At 42.1% G+C, this 21,361-nt stretch overlaps 1 protein-coding gene across 6 annotated transcripts in view; it reads right to left on the reverse strand.

Moving 5' to 3' along the window:
• dlgap2 (DLG associated protein 2) overlaps window positions 1–21,361 on the reverse strand; it is a 144,145-nt gene that overhangs the window by 54,092 nt on the left and 68,692 nt on the right. For all 6 annotated transcript variants that reach the window (XM_020713719.2, XM_020713718.2, XM_011490496.2 and 3 more), the window contains 2 exons: window positions 16,674–17,815; window positions 916–1,130 (listed from right to left, as the gene is read on the reverse strand). In XM_020713719.2, coding sequence (XP_020569378.1) covers window positions 916–1,130; window positions 16,674–17,747 — 1,289 coding nt within the window. In that variant the 5' untranslated portion in view covers window positions 17,748–17,815. The remainder of the gene's footprint in view (window positions 1–915; window positions 1,131–16,673; window positions 17,816–21,361) is intronic.

Here is a 21,361-nt window from a genome sequence, read left to right on the forward strand (position 1 = left end):
CATCAGAAGATGGTACACTGTGATCATAAAGAGATGGACATGGTCAGCAACAATACTCTTTTAGGCTGTTGCATTGTAACCATGCCCAATTGGTACTAAGGGGCCCAAAGTGTGCCAAGAAAATATCCCCCCACGCCATCACACCATCACCACATGCCTAAACCGTTGATATAAGGCAGAATGGATCTATGGTGTCATGTTTTTGACGCCAAATTCTGACCCTATCACCTGAATGTTGCAGCAGAAATGGAGAAACATCAGACCAGGCAGCTTTTTTCCAATCTTCTATTGTCCAGTTTTGGTGAGCCTGTGTGATTTTAGCCTCAGTTTCCTGTACTTAGCTGACAGGAGTGGCACCCCGTGTGGTCTTCTGCTGTAGTCCATCTGCCTCAAGGTTGTTGTTCAGAGATGCTCTTCTGCAGACCTCAGTTATAACCAGTGGTCGTTTGAGTTACTGTTGCCTTTCTATCAGCTGGAACCAGTCTGGCCATTCTCCTCTGACCTCTGGCACAAAACATTTCTTTTCAGACCATTCTCTGTAAACCCTAGAGATGGTTGTGGGTGAAAATCCCAGTAAATCAGCAATCTCTGAAAGACTCACCTGGCACTTACAACCATGTCACTTTTAAAGTCACTACAATCACTTTTTCTTCCTCATTCTGATGCTCAGCAGATTGTCTTGACCATGTCTATATGCCTAAATGCATGAAATGTGATTGGCTGATTTCCGTTAACAAACAGTCAAACAGGTGTGCCTAGTAGAGTGGTCAGTGAGTTGATATTTATTTAAAAAAAAACAACCAAAAAATGCACAAAATAAAAGGAGTATGAGAGGTCAATGGTGGTATTGTCTGAACTCTGAAAGACATTTAAAAGTGGTCTCTGAAACGGGTAAATATGGGTTTTGAGTCATACCTGTGGGAGTCCAGCAACTCCCTTGGCCTGATGATAGCCTTGACCAGGGCATCTTTCCGTACCGACTTCTGAGGCGATGTCTTTGGACTGGAGTCCGACTCTCCGCTCTCCTCGTCCCCCATGGCTTTAACATAGCTGCTGCTTCGCATCCGACGGCATGGTATCTCATCGTCTTTGCCACCTCCAGGATACCCCCCCCACTCATCCTGGGGCACCTATTTGATAGAGTCCAAGACAAAAACAAACCCCTTGAGATGGGCTGATGTGAAAAAACATAAAAAAGGGAATAAAGATGCAAATGTATGCAATTGTTATGCAAGCGGTCTCCATCATGAACTCAGCTAGAGGATCTTTGAACACTGAGGGATCAAGCAACAAAACAACTGGTTTGCTCAAAAAATGTGATATTAAATAGGAAAATCATAGCAAAGTAGGATAAAAGATGTGAAAAATATGAAGCCTTGGCACCAACACAAAAAAGGCTGCCAGTTTTCTCTCTATGTCTGGGTGTGGGGATGTCCATACAGTTAATATATTAATATTGAAGTATTAAGAAAAAGAATAATTTTAATAAGGAACTTTTAGGGTTAATGGGAAAAAGCAGAATTAATTTAAGTGTTTGGGACTTAAAGTAAAGGATGCTGTGCTGAAAAAACCCCCAACATTTTCTACAAGCTTCACCTATAAGCTTTTGCAAGTGCTACAAATGAAATTGTTTACAAGTCTAATTTTACTGAATTTATAGATTAGTGCGAGACTAAACCTGACACATGACCACAAAAATGTCTTAATTAAACCTTTAAATGTCTTAGAAGTCTCCATTGTCCTCCTGGAGGACTTCAATGCCCACGTGGGCAACGACAGTGGCACCTGGAGGGGCGTGATTGGTAGGAATGATCCCCCCTGATTTGAACCTGAGTGGTGTTTTGTTATTGGACTTCTGTGCTCGTCATAGTTTCTCCATAACAAACGCCATGTTCGTGCACAAGGGTGTCCATCAATACACCTGGCATCAGGACACCCAAGGCAGGAGGTCAATGATCGACTTTGTAGTTGTTTCAGGCAACCTTCAGCCCTGTGTCTTGGACACTCGGGTGAAGACTGGGGCAGAGCTGTCCACCGATCACTATCTGGTGGTGAGTTTGATTCGCTGGCGGGGACTGAGGCCGAAAAGACTTGGAAGACCCAAACGTACTGTGAGTGTCTGCTGGGAACATCTGGCTGAGCCCTCCGTTAGGGAAGTCTTTAACTCCCACATGTGGGAGAACTTCAAACAGGTACCGAGGGAGGTTGGGGACATTGAGTCTGAGTGGACCATGTTTTCCACTTCCATTGTCTCTACTGCTGCTTGGAGATGAGGTCGCAAGGTCTCTGGTGCCTGTCGCGGCGGTAACCCCCGAACCCGATGGTGGACACCGGAAGTAAGGGATGCCATCAAGCTGAAGAAAGAGTCCTACCAGGCCTGGCTGGCTTGCAGGACTCCAGAGGCAGCTGACAGGTATCGGCAGTCTAAGCGAGCTGCGGCCCGGACTGTTGCGGAGGCAAAAACTCGGTCCTGGGAGGAGTTCGGTGAGGCCATGGAGAAGGACTATCGGTTGGCCTCGAAGAAATTCTGGCAAACCATCCGGCGCCTCAGGAGGGGAAAGCAGTTCTCCACAGGCAACGTTTTCAGTGCAGGTGTAAGGCTGTTGACTTCGACTGGGGACATTGTCGGGCGGTGGAAGGAATACTTCGAGGATCTCCTCAATCCCACTGAAATGCCTTCTTTTGAAGAAGCAGAGAACGAGCACTTTGGGGTGAGGCTGTCTATTACCCAAGCTGAAGTCACTGAGGTAGTCAACGAGCTCCTCAGTTGCAAGGCTCTGGGAGTGGATGAAGCCGGCCCTGAGTACCTCAAGTCTCTGGATGCTGTGGGACTGTCTTGGCTGACACGTCTCTGCAGCATCGCCTGGCAGTTGGGAACTGTACCACTGGACTGGCAGACAGGGGTGGTGGTTCCCCTCTTTAAGAAGGGGGACCGGAGGGTGTGTTCCAACTACAGGGGAATTACACTCCTCAGCCTCCCTGGGAAAGTCTATTCCAGGGTACTGGAGAGGAGAGTCCGTCTGATAGTCAAACCTCAGATTCAGGAACAACAGTGCAGTTTCCGTCCTGGTCGTGGAACAGTGGACCAGCTCTACACCCTCCCTAGGGTGCTGGAGGGATTGTGGGAGTTCGCTTATCCAGTCTATATGTGCTTTGTATTTGGAGAAGGTGTTCGACCACGTTCCCTGTGGTAGGGAACAACACAATATGGACCAGCACAGGACGAAGGGAAAGACAAGACTTAAATACATACAAATCAACAAGACACAGGTGGAAACACTCAGGACTGATGGGGAAAGGTAAAACTTGAAACAACAAAAAAACAGGAAATACTACAAAATAAAACAGGAAATCAAGGAACCAAACACAAAGAAACTGAAACCGTTACAGGTAGAGGACCCGAGCTTGAGGAGAAACCACCCGCGGAGAGGAGCGTGTGTATATATATATATATATATATATATATATATATATATACACACGCTCCTCTCACCCTCCACGGGTGGTTACTCCTCCAAGCTCGGGTCCTCTATCAGAGGCCTGGGAGCTTGAGGGTCCTTCACAGTATCTTAGCTGTTCCTAGCACTGCGCTTTTCTGGACTGAGAGGTCTGAGGTCTTTCCAGGTATCTGTTGTAGCCACTCCTCCAGCTTGGGGGTTACTGCCCCGAGTGCTCCAATTACCACAGGCACAACTGTCACCTTCACTTTCCATGCTTTCTCCAGTTCTTCTTTGAGTCCCTGGTATTTCTCCAGTTTCTCATGTTCCTTCCTCCTGATATTCCCATTGCTTGGCACTGCCACATCCACCACAACGGTTTTCCTCTGTTCTTTATCCACCACTACAATGTCTGGTTGGTTCGCCATTACCATCCTATCAGTCTTGATCTGACTATATATATATATATATATATATATATATATATATATATATATATAAAATAGAATATCAAATATGATACATTGGATGATTTGGTAAGTTTTTGCTCACAATAATGTCAGTTGCTGTCTCAAATGTATTGTAAAGTTTTAAACACATTGCAACAGATGATTAATTAATCAATTTTTTTAATTATTTCAATAAAGGAAAAAAAGAGAATAACAACGGATGAGTTTATCTCTATGGAGTCCTATACTGTTCATAATTAAATAAATAAATATTTAATTAAATAAATAAATATGGCCTCATGCAAATAGGACTCCATATATCTCACCATAAAGTTTTGAAAATTAGCTGAAAGTGTTTTTGAGATTTCATGCAAGCAGCCGTTTTGAAATGAGCAGGAAAAGGTCTTCTATAGCCCCTAGAGGAATAGAGATGAACTACACTGCAGAAAGGAGACAAAATTTTATGCAAACTGTTTTAGGGAAAGTTCATGCTAATGAGAAAGGGGTGTAAATCAAACATGACACGAAGGGTTTTATTGGATTTAACAAATGGAAATTAATTGCAATTTTCTTCAAAATGTGTTTTTCTGTCTCTCAATGTTAAAACTAACTAATTAGTGGTTTTACATTGTGGGGGACATACAACCAGATTAAATCATTTTTCCGATGCTCTAGAATTAGCTTTCAAATGTTCAATTTACAGAACATGTTAAAAGTGTTAAAGGGCATTATTCTGGGTGGGATAAAATGTAGAAAGATACGGGCGTGTAGTAAGAATGCACTCAATATTGAGCATTTTTTTAGCTGTGATCAAAGTGTGTGTAACTGTTAGAGTTTAATATGAATACAGACCAAGTAGAACACTTTTTTTTCTTTTCACACTTCTTTTCTTTTCTTTTCTTTTCTGATCACACAATAAGTGTTTATTATGGTACACACCATTACTCTGCAACACAGTAATGATATTATGTGATCTTCATAGATTTCTGTATTAGAAATGGACATGTTTATTAAAAAACTGTGGGGCCAGCGTCACTCTCCATAATGAACTTGCACTTCAGTGTCACTGAAGAGAATATTAAAGTTTTAAAGATATTTATTTTTAATGAAACACAACAACGGGGCTGAATTAAAAGAACTGCTATGACAGCATTTTTTTCTCATATTTGAGGACGTCCTAAAACATGCCGTTATATTACAAGTTTATTTTAAGACTTCTTACGTATGTTAGTATAGCATTGTGTGGTTCCACTAGTGTTCTGATCATGTAAGGCCTGTTGCATCCATGCATCTCAATAAAATGCAACTTGGGCACAGAGATTGTATGTGCTTACAAACCCCCATTGATAATGCCGTTTTCGGATAAATGCATTAAGCTCATGATACTTGTGACTGATGATGTGCTGTCCTCCTGCTGGCAGTGACTAACTCGTGTTTACAAGTTCATGGGGAAGTGGGTGACAGCGGCTCGTCTGTGGCAAAATGTCAGGAGCAGATAGGATTCATGCAAATGTCACTAATGCGTCAGACACAAGGCTTATTATTTTCTGATGCAGAGGCAAATGTTAACTGACATGCAATAATTATTTACAAGCAAATTAAAAGCAAACATGATGAACATGTCAAACATGTTGAAGTTTTACTAGTTATTCTTTTGTCTTAATCAAAGATGAAGTCTTTAAAAACTTTAACAAAAATGTTTTATTTCTTTTTAGATCATTAAATTGTTTGAATTTAGTTTAATTGTGTCTGTTGGCCACTTCACCTTAATCCTGTTTCTTAAATGTTGTTATTACTTTTTCTTAAATTTAACATGTAAAATAATCCAGACGTCATTAGAAAATTGTTTCAGTTAGAAAGATGACTTGGACCAAACTATGGGATGTTTGGCTGTTAATAAACACAAACCTTGAAGGAGAACTAAACTGTTGACCTCTGATTTCATCAAGAAGATTTAAAAACGGTTTTATGTGTGTTTGCTGTGGTTTCGAGACGTTTAAAAGGGAAGACTCATTGTACCGCAGAGATGCTGTCACTTTAACCCAATGCATCATGGGAGATGTAGTGTGAAAACTGACACAGGTGGCAGACAGATACGCTCCTCTGAGCTTCATTGTTTGGTTCACTTGTTCCACGGTCTGACACCGGATTTCGCGGAAAGCTACACCGCTAAAGACGTGCTTTAGCTGGAATTTTTGTTGGAACTAAGAGGCTGTACGAGCTAAATCAGAAGAAGGAAGTAAAGACTTTAACCACTTCTGATTGGTCAGACTGATGACGTATGATTAAGCCTCCGAGAATGATTGGTGGAGACAGTTGAAGGGGTGGGACTTTTCCAAAAACAGAGCTGAAGCTACGGCTAAATCGCGGTACCATCATTCTTATGAAAATATCAAAAAAGTATTTTATGATCTTTCATTTTCCTAACTACTCAGTATTTTATCAGGGACTGTTTGGATGAACAAAGAGCTGATGTCCTGGAGATGGTAAATGTTTTTAGATCAGTGAATGGGTAATTTCCCACGGTACACCTGGCCATATCTCACGGCACGGCACACTGGTTGAAAAACACTGTTCTAATCAGTGCGCCGTCTCACCTTGCTGCCTGAGCCCACTACCCCTCCCCTTTCCCTTCGAAACACGCAGCTCCTTATCAAAGATGGGAGCGCGCAGCTGCGGGGACGGCCAACTGCAGATTTCAGGCTGGTACAAACTGTGAAATAACAGATAATAGTAAACTGATAGTGGCGCAAAGTTTTTTTCTCCAAGCACCGTTACTACACCGCGCCCGTCTGGCATCGCATTGCGCCTGAGAAGGACTGGTCTAATTAAATTTTTTTAATTACAGGTTTGTCTGTGAGCCAGATGTGGTCATCAAAAGAGCCAGATATGGCTGGTGAGCCATGGGTTCCCGACCCCTGCAACAGTGGACTAGAAGATATTTTTTGGTGCAAAAAATTATTTTTATGATCGTTTCCCCGACTGTGATGTCATCATTGGGGAGATTTTGGTGAGTTTTTGAATATAAGGGGGACACATTTTTCACTCAAACACGCAAAACTGTTTTGTTTTCTTTTAACCCCAAGTTATAATAAAAATTATAGTTTTGATTAGGACAGTGTTGATACTGGAAGCTGGGGCGATGTGTTTATTGGCTTTTTTGTTGCAACAAATCAACTATTACCCATGTATGCTAATAAAACACTCTAAATTGATATTACAGATAAAAATGAATCTAAAGGTTTTGTTATATCAGAATGGATGAATCAAAGCTGCTTTACTGCACTTTTATTCTGATCATGTACTCAGCATGGGCATCCATGTATTCATTAGAACACAAACATATGCTCAAACACACACTGATAAAAGTCATTCATCTCCCCTCGCCAGACAGCCACACACCATCTCCTGAATGGAGTCGATGGGTTAATTAAGTCTTGGAGGGGTTTGATATTTTTAGACATCTAATTAATAAAGGGAAAGCCAGAGGACAGGCGCATACTGTGGCGAGGTTTGTTTAATTTGGATTGGCTGATAAACGATGTAGATTGTCTCTTTTTGAAGACGGAAGAAAAGCAGCGAGCAGCAGAGTGCTGACGGTTGAGAAAACACATATCAGCTGGGAAAAATAGAAAAGCCTTTAAAGTGTTGAAAGTTTGCCACATACTTTTGCCGAATCTCATGCATTAAACTTTGTTTGATTTGAAGCAGATCTTTAGGAGCCTCTTTGCTGAAAAGTGATGTTGAAACGCTCCACAGTACAGGCCATGGATAGAAGCACAGGAACTGTCACATTTACAGATGCCTGAATAATGTATCCATCAATGCTAACTGAATTGTATCCAGAATGATCTTCAACACCTCAACTCAACATTCTTTCGACTAGTGAAGGCTGGTACATTACGTTTAATACGTTTTTACCAAACATACTGTCAATTTTTTGGCCCATTCATTTCTAGATAGCTTATCGTAATTAGCAAATTAAACTTGCTAATTTAATTAGCAAAAAAAAAAAAGTGTTGCCACAGGTTTAGCACAGCTTAAAACACGTGTCAAACTCAAGGCCCGGGGGCCAAATGTGGCCCGCCATGTCACTTTCTGTGGCCCGCCAGAGCATAAAGGTTTTTAATTAACAAAAATTTTCTTTAGTTGATTAAAAATTATTTAAGTGTTGTTGCTGTAATTATTAAATGTTTGCAGGTCTTATGTGTGTATGCAGACAAAATGTTACACGTGTGATACATGTTCTGTCTAGCTCAGTTTTATGTTATTTTTCTTTATTCCCTTGGACAATTTGATCCTTCATTAATGGAGTTATGTAGGTTTTAATAAGTGGACGAAATTTAAAAGGATTTATGGTAGAGTAACAAACAAACATGTGTTTTCTATGCAACTGGAATTGTCACTATAAAATGTTATAATAAATAATGAGTTATTTAACATTAAGGAGTAGTTACATTTATTTTTTCATTACATTTAGTTACATGTATAAGTTATATTTGGCCCTTTGAGGAGAGCCACTATGCTGATGACAGAGGCTCTCGGTGAAAATTAGTTTGCACACCCCTGGCTTGAAATGTAATGTGGCCAACCACAATCAAGAAATCGTAGACAGATTTTAGAGAACAATGGAGGTCGCTTATTATTGATTTTATGGTAGGAGCCTGTGGGCCCTGTTAAAATTTGAAGTAGGGCCGGACTTTGGACATAACCTGGCTTACGTAATCATTGTAAAGAGGTTACTGCTAAAATAAAACCCAGGAGCTAGCAAAATAAGTAAAAAACAAATGTCTTTGGAAAGTTTCTTTGCCAAGAGGGAAAAGGCCCAGCCGGGACACAGAAGAGGAGCCTTCGACTTCCAAAAAAAGAAAGCAACATTGAATAGACATACTTCTTTTTTGAGTGTGGGAAGGGGAGAAGATGACGACACCTTTGCGATGTACAATGACTTCCAATTTATAAGTACAGAGCTCGTCTTGTCACGTCTCTGTTCCTCCTTCATCGAAGTGTTGCTACAATTATCCTCCGCCACATCTTAAAGACCGGCCCGTGAAAACCTTTTATGACGTCATACCGGTCAACGGCGTTAAAAAGGTTGGGGACCACTAGAGTCTAACACTTTGACCACTTTAATATTTGCCTTCATAAATCATGTTGCAGTGAAAGATTTCAGCTTAGTTTCTGCTCTTTGTGTATTCCATGTGCTTTTACAAATCACTAAGTTACGACTGAGTCATTAAATATAAATTAATCCCAGAACCAAAAAGTTTACAGTAACCAGCCGACTGGAGATGTAGCTGATTTATCACAGGGTTTGATAATTAGATGAGAGACCAACCAAAGCCAACGTGAATGGGATAGAGGTCCCTTTGAGGCAGGGGGTTATGTGGTGGAGAGGCCAGAGAAAAACAAAGAATTCATCAATAAAAAGGTATATGAAATGCCAAAGGGAATTTGCAAATGTCACGTTGGTTGTCCCAGACCATAAAAATGAAAAGCTACAGTACAATAGGACAAAAAGGTCAAAAACGAAGAGGGAAGAATAGGTTTCAGCATATTCCTGTTAATACTGTCACACAACTGGGATGATTATGGAAAAATGAAATGGGACACTTTAATTTATTGAAATATATTTGTTATTTAAAAATAAAAAAATAAAAAAACAGGATACTGGGGTCTGTTTAGTAGTTACACTGTGTACTGATACGGAACTACGACTCATGTTGTTTGACCACAAAGAAAAAAGGGCTTTTAGAACTTAGATTCCACAGTTTCTCCTGAACAGATCCAGTGATTAATCTGTGAAAATACCAAATTATCAGCTTTCACTGATTCGCACATCTGGTTTGGCAGAGATTTTTACGCTGGATGCCCTCCTGACACAACCCTGTATTTTTTCCAGGCTGGGGACCGGCACCAGGGGGCCCAAACTTAGCGTGAAGATTCTTGGCCAAGGACCCACATTGGATGAAGCTCATCACCAGTGGCATTTTAACTGAACATTTCAGATAAATGTAAAAGTAAAGCCCAAATTTTTTGAAAAACAAAACAAAAAAAGCTTTAGATTTATACAACATACATGTAAAATCTGAACTACTTTTATCGTTTTAGTGTGAAGGATGTTGTTAACCCCTTGACAGCTGAATTTGTTTCAAATTCACTTCAAGTAGATGCTAAATTAAGGTAAGTTTGGAGCTGAAGTGGTTTATTGCATTTGCATCAATTAACCAAAAAAGTTCTTCTGAGAGATTAACTTAAAGTGGTACATATGTACACAGACTAATAAATACATAGAAAGTGGATACTTTAACTGTTGTCCTCTCAGAAAATCATGAAGCTCATCCTTCTGTTATAACAAACAGCTCTGTCGACATGAGCAGAGTGTAAAAATATATAGCGATAGTGTGACTTTTAATATAACAGAGCTTTTGTTTTTCAATAAAATCAATTTCATTCGGCCTTACAGAGCGTAGCCGTGACATTAGATGTTTGCCAAAAAAGCTTTGGCATTTCAGGTGACGCGCTGCACCAGCAAGCCATTTATATGCGGCTAGTGCAGATCAGGTTTGTTGGCTTTGTGGAGTGACGTCTGTGTGTGCCGGGGGGGGTCTTCCAAGGTCTGAGCTGAAGCACGTGCTAGACAATGAAGTCTCTAAAGTTTGAATGCATTCCTATGAGGAAACTTAGGTCACATCTTAAGTGCTATCTTAGAGGACCCAACCCTTACTTTGACGTGTTCTCCCTACGATGACAGGGGTGGATAAAGGTGGAAAGATTTCATGTAATCCATGGACACCAGTGAAGATCACAAATCATTGAAGAAAAAAGGTTTAGTTAGTGGGTCTATATGACCCAACTCCCAATGTTAAAGTACCTAGGATAGCACAAGGGTTACGACAGGAGCTGAGTTTTGGTGGAGAGGGACATTAGTGGAGGAATTAGAGTAAAGTTGGATGCTTGAAGCTTAAATCCTTTGAAACACCTCCCTCATCCAAAACTCACATCTTTCCTTTAAAAAATGTGCAAAAAGACTTTTAGGTATGAAAAAAATCGAACAGTTTATCACAAACACCCACTCATGCAGCATTCAGAAGTCTCTGTGAGAATATTGTTTATTCCTCTCTTGTTTAGATAGATGTTGGTGTGAAAGTGGACAAAAAAAGTGTTGGAGATTTCTACACACGCTGTGAGCTGTTCACAAAAAATCATTTTTTTATGCACCACGAAATTGTCTCACATGAGGCAGCACACCTGAATGATTTATGATTTTGAAGCCGGAAGAAAATACATTTTTGTTTCAGGTCTATTGACTAACTTACTTTAACCACAACAAGAAAAAAAAAGAACAACTGAAGAAAAAGTACAAATAAATACATTTATTATAATTTCTTTTAGGGAACCCCTGTTTTGTGTAAGAGAGGATGCTGCTCATTTCTGTCTCGTTGCCAGTTGCTACTTTGCACCTCCGCTTTGTAGTTCAATCAGCAGTGGCTGGGCCTTTCAAGCTTCCCCCTTTGGCAAGCCAACATGGCAATTAATTGGCAGATTAAATCTTTCATCAGCAAAACCATCAAATACTAATCCTCCTATTGTACAGCACTGATGCAAACAGAGCGTTAACCTGAACTTAGGAAGCAGCTGACTCTGAGCTGGAAGTTGATTGGAAATTCCAGATTTTAAAAAAGCAAAGCATGTGGTTTACAGCTGTTAAGCTACGTTCTTACCATCTCCTGCAATGTGCTTGCAAGCGACCACTTCCAAGAAAAAGTCAATGTAGACACATGTTTTTGGGCTTCCACATTTAATTGTCTTGCATTCATGCGCTGCAAGTTTCTATAACCATTTTCAAACTCTATTTTTCAAAACATCTGGCCATTGAATGGGTGTTGAAAGTCAAGCCAGGTCGAACTTTGACCAATCAAAGACCTGGATTTGGTAGTGGCGCATCAATGGCATCCTTTTTAATTCATGTAGGTGCCATCTTTTTTGAACTATGATTATGGAGGAGAAAGTAATAGGTTTGTGCCTGGACAGAATTATATTACCTCAATTGAATCTGTGAATTCAAAAGGGGACCAAGTCCACAACTTTTCAAAATAGAGATATTATATGTTCTATGGTCTTCAGGGGAAAAGATATCTGGTTATGTGCAAAAACGTCCCAAGTCCATTGTAATGTATTGACTATGCATGGCATTTAAAATGCATTGAGTGCCAGAGGGGCCCAATTCCTGTACTTGGGTCTCTCTTGCATGGGTTTAACTTTATCCCATAGATGGCGACACTAGTTATCCAATATGGCAGGGCCCATGCAGCAGGAGTTTGATTCAAGTGATGAGGAGATTAGGCCTAAAACAAAACAGAATGAACAAGAATGGGCCAGAAACAAGCAAAAAAGATTACATGCTGAAGGCAAGGAATATGTGAATGCCAAAAAAAAAGAAGTGAAAGCAGTAAGGAAAACTGGGCAACTTGGTGTAAAGGCAGCAAAGGTAAAGGATGTTCAAGGTTTGGCAAAATATCTTTCACCAGAGGCTCAGCAGTTCCTCAATGACTCAAGAGTTTGTGATACTAGGGGCAATGATGAGTCTGACTTTGAAGATTAGATGTACCTTTTTGATAACCAGTTCCATTTTAGGAGGAAAACAAATCTGACTTGCAGTTATCATGGAGCAGAAAAAAGGTTTGGATATAAACTGATCCTGAGAAGTGTTAAGAATGTGACAACTTGAAAAATAAAGATTCATGTAGATGATAAATATGTGGTTTGTCCATTCTTTCCAGATGTTACTTCTGTTTAATTCAAGAAGGGCCCAAGTCCAGAGACTTTAGTTTGCTAGTCTTCTGAAATTATAAAAGTGAGGTGCTTCATATGATAGCATTTGTAAGCTATGAACTGGTGCTAAATCTGGGTAAAGTATGAATCATTTGGTGTAGCCTCCCTTTAAGCTATGCAATTAAAATCATTTCCTGGAAAAACAAACCTATTGGACTTGGGCCCTTATTGAATTCACCAATTCAATTCTTTTGTATATTGGAATAGAGCTGTGAAAGAAAAAGCCTTGACATTTTGTACCAAGACTCTTCCAACTCTAGGCGGTGGACATGGCTAGTAAACAGCAAAAGAAAAGAAGAAGAAGATGCCCCTCCCTGCTCGTCCAGTTTGAAAACCATAGGCTATACATCTGTTCAAAAACCCTCTTTTAGCGTGTTCTTGATTGTGCATCACATGCCTGGCGTGAACGTAGCTCTGGAGAACCTGCAAGTATTGATTATCTGTGGAATCGGTGTTATCAGATTCTCTCTTCCTATTAATCTCCTGTCCAAAATGCAGTAATACTCCCATGTTGGTGTGTTAGGACGGTCTAACTAGGGCTAATTTGTCAGTCAGAGAATGATGGCAAATCCAAGGTCCGACGAAAAAGATGCCAATAATAATCCCTCTCCTGTGGATTCATTGCAGCAGCTCAGCTGGGAGCAGAGAGTTTGTCATACTTTGAGAAAAACTTTGCTCAGTCTTTCCGTTGTCAGTCAAGGATGCAAACAAGGTGACTCGCACATCATTAAACCATCTGGCGTGCAATAAAACGCAATAACACTTCCTCACATCCATCCTTCTTTTACAGGGTGCTCAAACTTTCTCTGAACAGCTTTCTGCCCCCACCCCCCTTTTTTTAACGTCCAAACAGTTAGGGTTAATATCAATTCAGCAGCAGGAACTAAATACTTCTCAATGTGACCCCTCCCCCCCAACCCCCTTTGTGTGCAGAGTGTCATTACTGACTATTGGCTCTATCTCTCTGCCTGACTGCTCCCGGTGATGAGCAAACCACGGAAGCAATGGGGAGCTACGGCAGTCATCTCATTTGCTGCGTTTCCTGTTTTGTCCCAACTCTCTGGAGGACCCAAAGTGCATTCACGGGGATATAAAACTCAGAGGTGCACGTCTCCGACCCCCCCCCTCCCGGCCCTCTCTTTTAATACATCTTCTCTGAGAGATCCCTGAGAGGGCATCGATTCCCCTCCCGGGAAGGGAAGATGTGTCTCACCCTCTGTGGACTGGATTGATAATGCTGAGCTAAATATAGCCCTGCGGCAAGGAGCAAGAGACCAGGATATTTTTAGAAGTGTTTATGGTGCCACGACTTGGACACTACTTCAGCTGAATGACCAAACAGAGAGGAGAAGGAGGAGGAAGACGTGTAGGAGTGGGGGGCACCAGCCCTGCTTCATTGAAAGATTACTTCACTTAGTGGGATTGCATTAAATTAGAGTGGAGAAGGGTGTCCCTAGTTAAACCCAAAAGGATGATCAATTAAGTTAAAAAATTCCCCTGTCGGAATTACATAACTTTCTGTTGACGGGAACTTGGATTGATGGCTTCCTCCGTTTCCACTGACTGATTTGACTAATGTATTGGTTTTCTATCTATCAGACGTTGGGATCCATACATTCCACTCTCTATTATGAAGTTTCCGAGTGTTCTTTGCTCATTCAGCTGACTTTCTTTTTTTTCCTTTTTTGTTGAAAGACCCCCTCAGATGAAAGTTAGGGTGCTTGTGTCTGAGGATGGAGGAAATATATTAAGAAAATTAAGCTTAAAATGGCATTTCTGAGTATTTCGTTATACAAAAAGTTGTGAATCTGGAGCAGAAAAAAATGCTGTTTGGAATCTGAATCAAAACTGTAACTCCAATATTCCTTGTCGTATTTGTTGCACCCCTAATGTTAGATTGGCGGTGCATGGGACTGCAAGCTAACGGGACAGCACATAAACAGTGAGCTATCAGTTATGGGTGACGGTAAGGGGGTTTGGGATTGATCCACGCCAACAGTCCCACCCACAAATTAGAAGTGAATTCCTAGAAAAGAATACACTTTTTAAAATTTTGACTAAAACCAGCATAATCATAATTAAAAGACCACTGGGAACACTTTTACAATAGATCATTAATTGTCTATTTTTGTCTGCTTATATTTGTAAATGTGTACATCTTTAGGCAGATCCAGCATAAACAGAATAAGATGGGAAACTTTCTTTTTGGAAAGTGCTGACTACTTCAGGATTGATTGTTCACTGTCTGCAGTTTCCTGCAGAGCCAATGATGTCAGAACAGAGCGTAAATGCTAACCTTTCTCCAAAGTGAAAGCCATGCAAAAAAACAAAACAAAAAAACAGTGAAGAATGCAAAGAAAAAAAATCAACTAGGATGTCGAAACTTTTCTTCTCATTTCTGGTAAGACTTCCCCTCAGGCAAAGATCATTTACAGAGTTAATTGATTTGTCCTGCTGCACTCGTTCCTTCTACTCGCAGTCGCACGCTGAGCCACAGAACAGGCTCACATTGGGATATCTAGGAAAATGACAAACAAAATGCTCTCTTTTAGTAGAATCAGAAATCCAGCTGTGATGAGTAGCCATGTGTCTCCGTCTATTGATTCATCAAAAAGGCTTCTGCCATTCAAAACCTGTTCTGGTTTCAGAAATGGATTTTTGTCTTTGGGATTTGGTGCTTGTCTTTATTAGCAATTTTACATACTGAAAACTTAATAAAGCGACATGGAGATGAAACATTTATTTCCTTGGACCCTTTGGAGATAAAGACAAAGAACAAGCCAGCTTGTGGAAAAGTTTTAGAAAAAAAGTATAAAGTTTTTAATTGAAGACAAAAAATTAATCTGGCAAGGTTAATGAATCAGTGGAGAAGAAAAAAAATATTATAGCCGCAAATGGTGTCGAATGGCCCACAGGCGCTCCCAGTCCTCGCCGCCCGCCTCTACCAGTCTGCCTCTACCGGTCCGCCTCTACCGGTCCGCCTCTACCGATCCGCCTCTACCGGTCTGCCTCTACCGGTCCGCCTCTACCAGTCCGCCTCTACCAGTCTGCCTCTACCGGTCCACCTCTACCAGTCCGCCTCTATCCGCCCTCGCTGCCCGCCTCAACCAGTCCGCCTCAACCAGTCCGCCTCTACCCGGTCCGCCTCTACCCGGTGCGCCTCTACTGGTTTTCTTCTACTCGCCCACGCCGCCCGCCTCTACCAGTCTGCCTCTACCGGTCCGCCTCTACCGCTCCGCTTCTACCGCTCCCCCACTTCCGGTCCACCTCTACCGGTCCGCCTCTACCGGTCCGCCTCTACCAGTCCGCCTCTATCCGCCCTCGCTGTTCGCCATTACCAGTCCGCCTCTACCGGTCCACCTCTACCACACCACCTCTATCCGCCCTCACTGCCCGCCTCTACCAGTCCGCCTCAACCAGTCTGCCTCTACCCGGTCTGCCTCTACCCGGTCCGCCTCTACTGGTTCGCCTCTAGCCGCCCTCGCCGCCCGCCTCTACCAGTCTGCCTCTACCGGTCCGCCTCTACCAGTCCGCCTCTACCGCTCCCCCTCTTCCGGTCCGCTTCTACCGCTCCCCCTCTTCCGGTCCGCCTCTACCAGTCCGCCTCTACCAGTCCGCCTCTACCGGTCCCCCACTACCGGTCCGCCTCTACCCGGTCCGCCTCTACAACTTGTAAGTGCAACCTTTTTTTCACAGTCTCAAACGTTGCCACAAAATAGCAGACAATCATTTTTTTCCCCCCGGCTCCATTAAAGATTTTGGCCACATTTGTTTTGTTCATGGTTTTGCTTGCCGCATGTGGCGGGGTGAAATTTTCCCTCAAAGGTGCAGAAATTTTTCCAACTGCAGAAACATTATGGTCCACATATGGACCACAATAACCATATTTGACATAACAATTTTGGACCATAATAACAAAACTGTTTAAATGAGCCATTTAATCCAAACTTACCTGTAGATAGCTACAGGGCCGGAGGTTGGGCTTGAGATCAGAGGGAATCATGGGCTTTTCTAGATTGAGTGAAGACTTCCTGTAGGCTTCCTTGGCTTGGCTTACAGTAAGTGTCGACCAGGAGCTCCTCTTCATAAATTTGCCCTCTGGCGCCATGCTCATGCTCTCGCACACCGAACACTTGACGTCGTTGTTACTCTTTGAGGTTTTGAGGGAAAGGTCTCCTGCCAGGTGGCTGTGCACTGAGTCAGGGTAACAGTGGGTAATGTGGTCCACAGGATGCTGTGACATGATGCTCGGCGTTCTGTATGTGCTGTCACTGTCCAAATTGTCATCTGAACTCCACCATCCTCCAGAGCGATGCTTGCCGCCCCCCTCCGATTTGCGATCTTTACTTTTGCTGCGTTTGCTGTGTTTGTGGTGGCCTTGATGGTGGTGATGGTGGTGGCGTGAGCTGTCCCTGTGCGAGTCGCTCTTGGTACCGTTCATCTTGGAAGAACCCTCTAGGGAGTGCGACTTGGTAAAAAGTTTTTGTACAGAGTGGACCAAGTGTCGGATTCGTCCGGGGCTTTCGTTGCGATGCTCTGTGGTTGTGGTTGTGGTGGCTGTACGTTGGTACTGCAGTGTGTGAAAGCCATCCCGGTGCAGCGGCATCTGCTTTTCAAACTGGTCCAACAGGTTGGCTGGGATTCGGTTCATTTTGCCACTGCCACCCTGGGAGGAGCTGCCGTCGTCTCTGGAGTCTCTTCCACCGGAAGTGTTTCCGCCGCTATCCCGGGAGCCACTGCCATAGTGCATACGAGGGAAAGTGCTACTAGAGATTGAGTGGTCTGTGGCAGATAGGGACATGGGCATCATCATACACTCAGAGTGGATGGAGCTACGTGGGGAGCAGCGGTGGAGACTTTCGAGGGGGTAGCTGTCAGTGGGGCTGAGCAGGTAGGAGGGGGAGCGAGCATCACCATGGAAATGGTGGTCCAGGGGATGGTCACATTCAGCCAGGCCGCAGGTGTGAGCTGAGGTGGGGGATGTGAGCTGGAGCTGGGGCGGGCGGCCACCAGAGAGACCCTTCATGTTCCTTGGTGGAGGGGTGTAGCTGTCCTCATCGAAGTATTGCGAGGGCGACCATGAATACTGCTGGTCTGTAGAAGAAAGAAAACACAAAAACATGGAAACGTTTATAAAAAAATTGTCAAAAAAAGTTTTCGTCAAAGGGATTTATGTTTATGATAAAGGACTGGGACTAAAGACTAAAAAAAGATTTCTGAAATTCAAAAAAAATACCTCAACTCCACTGCTTTTTCTCTTTTAATCAAATCTGTTGTGGCCCACTGTTGTGGAGGTAAGGGAAGAAGGGGGCAGAGAAAATGAATAAAAGGAGGGGCAGACGGCAAGTAGGAGCCTGCATTGTCATTTATCCAATGCAAAGTGAAATAATAGCCTATCACTCTGTGGTACTGGTGTCATCCGTCAAACCCAGAGGTGTGCTCTGATAGGTGCATAGACAGATAGAAGTCCTTGGGAGGCGATCACCAAATGCACCGACGCTCCCTTCTGTTGGTCATGTAGTCTCAGATTAAAAAACAGCGCTGGAGGATTGGTGCCCAAGGGCAAATATCCCACCTCTGTGGTCCATCGTATTAAAGTAAAATTACAGAGAAGGTTCACTTGATCAGTTTGTCAAGCCACCGTGTCCTTTTCCTTCAGCGGTTTAAAATGACGGTTTAAATGCTCTGCTGCACCATGATGTGCAATATATTTGTTTGTCCCAACAATACTTTATTCAAGAGTCATTAAAAACTCTTTATGACCTTCCTTTTAAAGTGGCTAGATTTATGGCGTTCACATATAAGACCTGAGAATATTCTTCATAGGGGTGAACTTTTGTACTTCTGAACAAAGATCCACAACTGGTACCCTATTCTGCACCAAAACATGATTATTACAGTACAACTGTTTACCCAAGGACTATTTTTTAACTTATTTGGACTCTGTTTGGTGAAATACAAAACAAACATTATAAAGCTAAGCCCACTTGCTCGCAATTGATATGCATCATAAACTCATGCACTGAAGCAGAAACCCCATAAAGTGAAGGACAGTGGTTATGAGCTGCGGAGGAAGAGGAGGGCAACAGGGAACAAAAGAGACAAAACAGTGTCTCTTTTAAAGTGCGCCAACAATGACTGGATTTAAATAAATCCTGCTAGCATCTTTATTTAACGATTTCTGACTCAAATGTCCAAACATGGGTTTTTAAAAAAATCTTCCCTTTCCCCCAACATAGAAACACATTTAATTTGATGGTGTTACTTAACTATGACAGACACATGACTGTTTCATGTGTGACGCTATTTTGAGTCAGAAACTATTAGAAAACATGCAAATGTTTGTTGTGTGTAGGGCTAATGTCATTTGAACTTTAACAGCCACAAAGATGACTGAAAAAACCCGAAGTACTACACACAGAGATGGGGACTTGGAGTTGACACATCAAATTAAGTCTCAAATGAGAAGACTTGGCCCCAAAGACCTAAGACTTGAGGTTCATTTGTTCACCGGTATTCTTATTTTTCGTCACTGGGACATCACTATTAGGTCTAAAAATAAAAATTCTCTTCACCAAGCCTTTTGTATTACAGAAGAAGCACCAACTGTCTGTCGGTTAAGGTAGTTTTATGAGAATCTCTGACAAAATTTTCATTTGAACTCTTAGGCTACGTTCACACTGCAGGCTGAAACGACCCAATTCCGATTTTTTTGCCCCTATGTGACCCGTATCTGATCTTTTCAAATGTGACCCAGGCCACTTGGGTATGTGGTCCTGAATCCAATACTTATCCGATCTTTTGAAATGCGACCTCCGTCTGAACGGCCAGGCCACATGTATCCGACCTGTACGTCATTGATACGCTACAAACGTCATAATTCTGCATTGTAGTAGGCGGGAACGAGAACATAAACATCAACCATGGCGGACGATGCTGCTGAGACCAGTCAGTCGAAGGGAAGCAAGGTCCCTGACCTTCTCCAGGGCCAAAGGCAGATCCTCTTTCGGAGTTCACTTCCCCGTTTGGACCCTCAGATTCTCCAGAGCGGGTTAATTAAGAGTCAACAGCAGTTATTCTGGGGAAGCCTTCTTTTATTATCGTCCTCTTTCCTCCGTAACACACAACATGAATGCGCGCCCCCAACACACTTCCGCTGCTCCCTCTCACTCCCCCCTGCGCTGCACGCGCTCTCTCCTGTCTTTTACACACAAGCGCGCAGCCACGGCACATACACATCTCCATTCTACAACAGTGGGTACAGAGGATCCTGGCTCCAATGCCTTCTTAAAATGAGAAGATTGTAATTGTGCTGGCTCCTTTGTGAAAATAAACATAATAACGCAAAAAGAGCTCCGCTGTTGAGAACAATGTTGTTGACATCCATTGTTAACGTTAGCTACTTCCCTAAACAACAAGTGTCGTTGTTCACCGTTGAATACTCTTTTGCGCATGCGGATTATTTTTGAGTCATTTCAATAAATTAAATGCGATCATAAAAGTTCGCATTTAATTGGAAATGTGAACAGCCTTGCACAAAACAATTATTTTTTCAAAAAATCGGAATTGAGCCCTGCAGTGTGAACATGGCATAAGTTTCCGAACTTGATATCCACTCAGATAATCTTTTGACCTATTGTCAAAGCGTTCCCAGTGGTCTTTTAAATGTGATTATGCTGTTTTTAGCCCCTCCCCCAAAATACCATTTGGTTTTTTTCTAGGTCATATGAAATTCTTTAGAAATTTACCTCTAATATTTGGGTGGGATTTTTGGCATAGAGCAAGCCTCCCCCCCTTCCTGTCATCCATCAGTGTTTGGGCTCTCCCACTAAGTGGAGCAAGGAGCTTTTGACCCGCTTAGCGTATTTTCTACGTAACAAATACAATATTTTTTAAACAACATTATTTCATCTGCTCCTTATTAAAAACAATTTGAATTGAAAAAATAAAACTCAGATATGCAATTCTAAGCTTAAATTTTTTATATATGTCCTCTATCATCAGAAAAAGGCCACAAGTACACCAAAAACACAATTTTTGATTGTGCTGAGAACATGAGTCTTGACTTGAAGTTTCACCAAAATTTCCTAGTTAAGATGTGCAGAAAGAGGCTGGTGAGCATCTCTGACTATGCATTTAACACGTTTCATCCTTTACAGTTTTGGAGCAGACTCACTTATATTTATTCAACCCTACTAAAGCAAATATGAGTCTAGAAAAAACTCATCTTAAATTTTCGGTCTGGTTTAAGCATGCACCACAACCAAACTTTTGTTCCAGCCACAAATCAATTATTCTCTTCTGTTTATGCCAGGAAGTCAAAGACACTACCATTTCTACTACTAAACTACTAATACTGACACATTTGGATTGGATGGAAACATTTGGCAACCGGAATCAAGTTTGTTCAACCAATTGGAAGCTACACATGGCAAAGGTAGCTAGAAAAAAAGCAAGAAACTCTACCAAACGCTAGGTAGTAGTGTCAGTGCAATATCTCAAATAGCCAAATTAACTGAGTGTTGAATGATTACAGGCAGCTCTTGCATCATAAAACCCTACTGACCTCAACCATTTGTTATTAGTTGGCATTTGATGTACTTAAATGTCTTCAACACAGTTTGTGCGCTGTTGCCACCG

This window comes from Oryzias latipes, chromosome 22, assembly GCF_002234675.1.
Source record: "Oryzias latipes chromosome 22, ASM223467v1".
In the NCBI taxonomy this organism is placed as follows: domain Eukaryota; kingdom Metazoa; phylum Chordata; class Actinopteri; order Beloniformes; family Adrianichthyidae; genus Oryzias; species Oryzias latipes.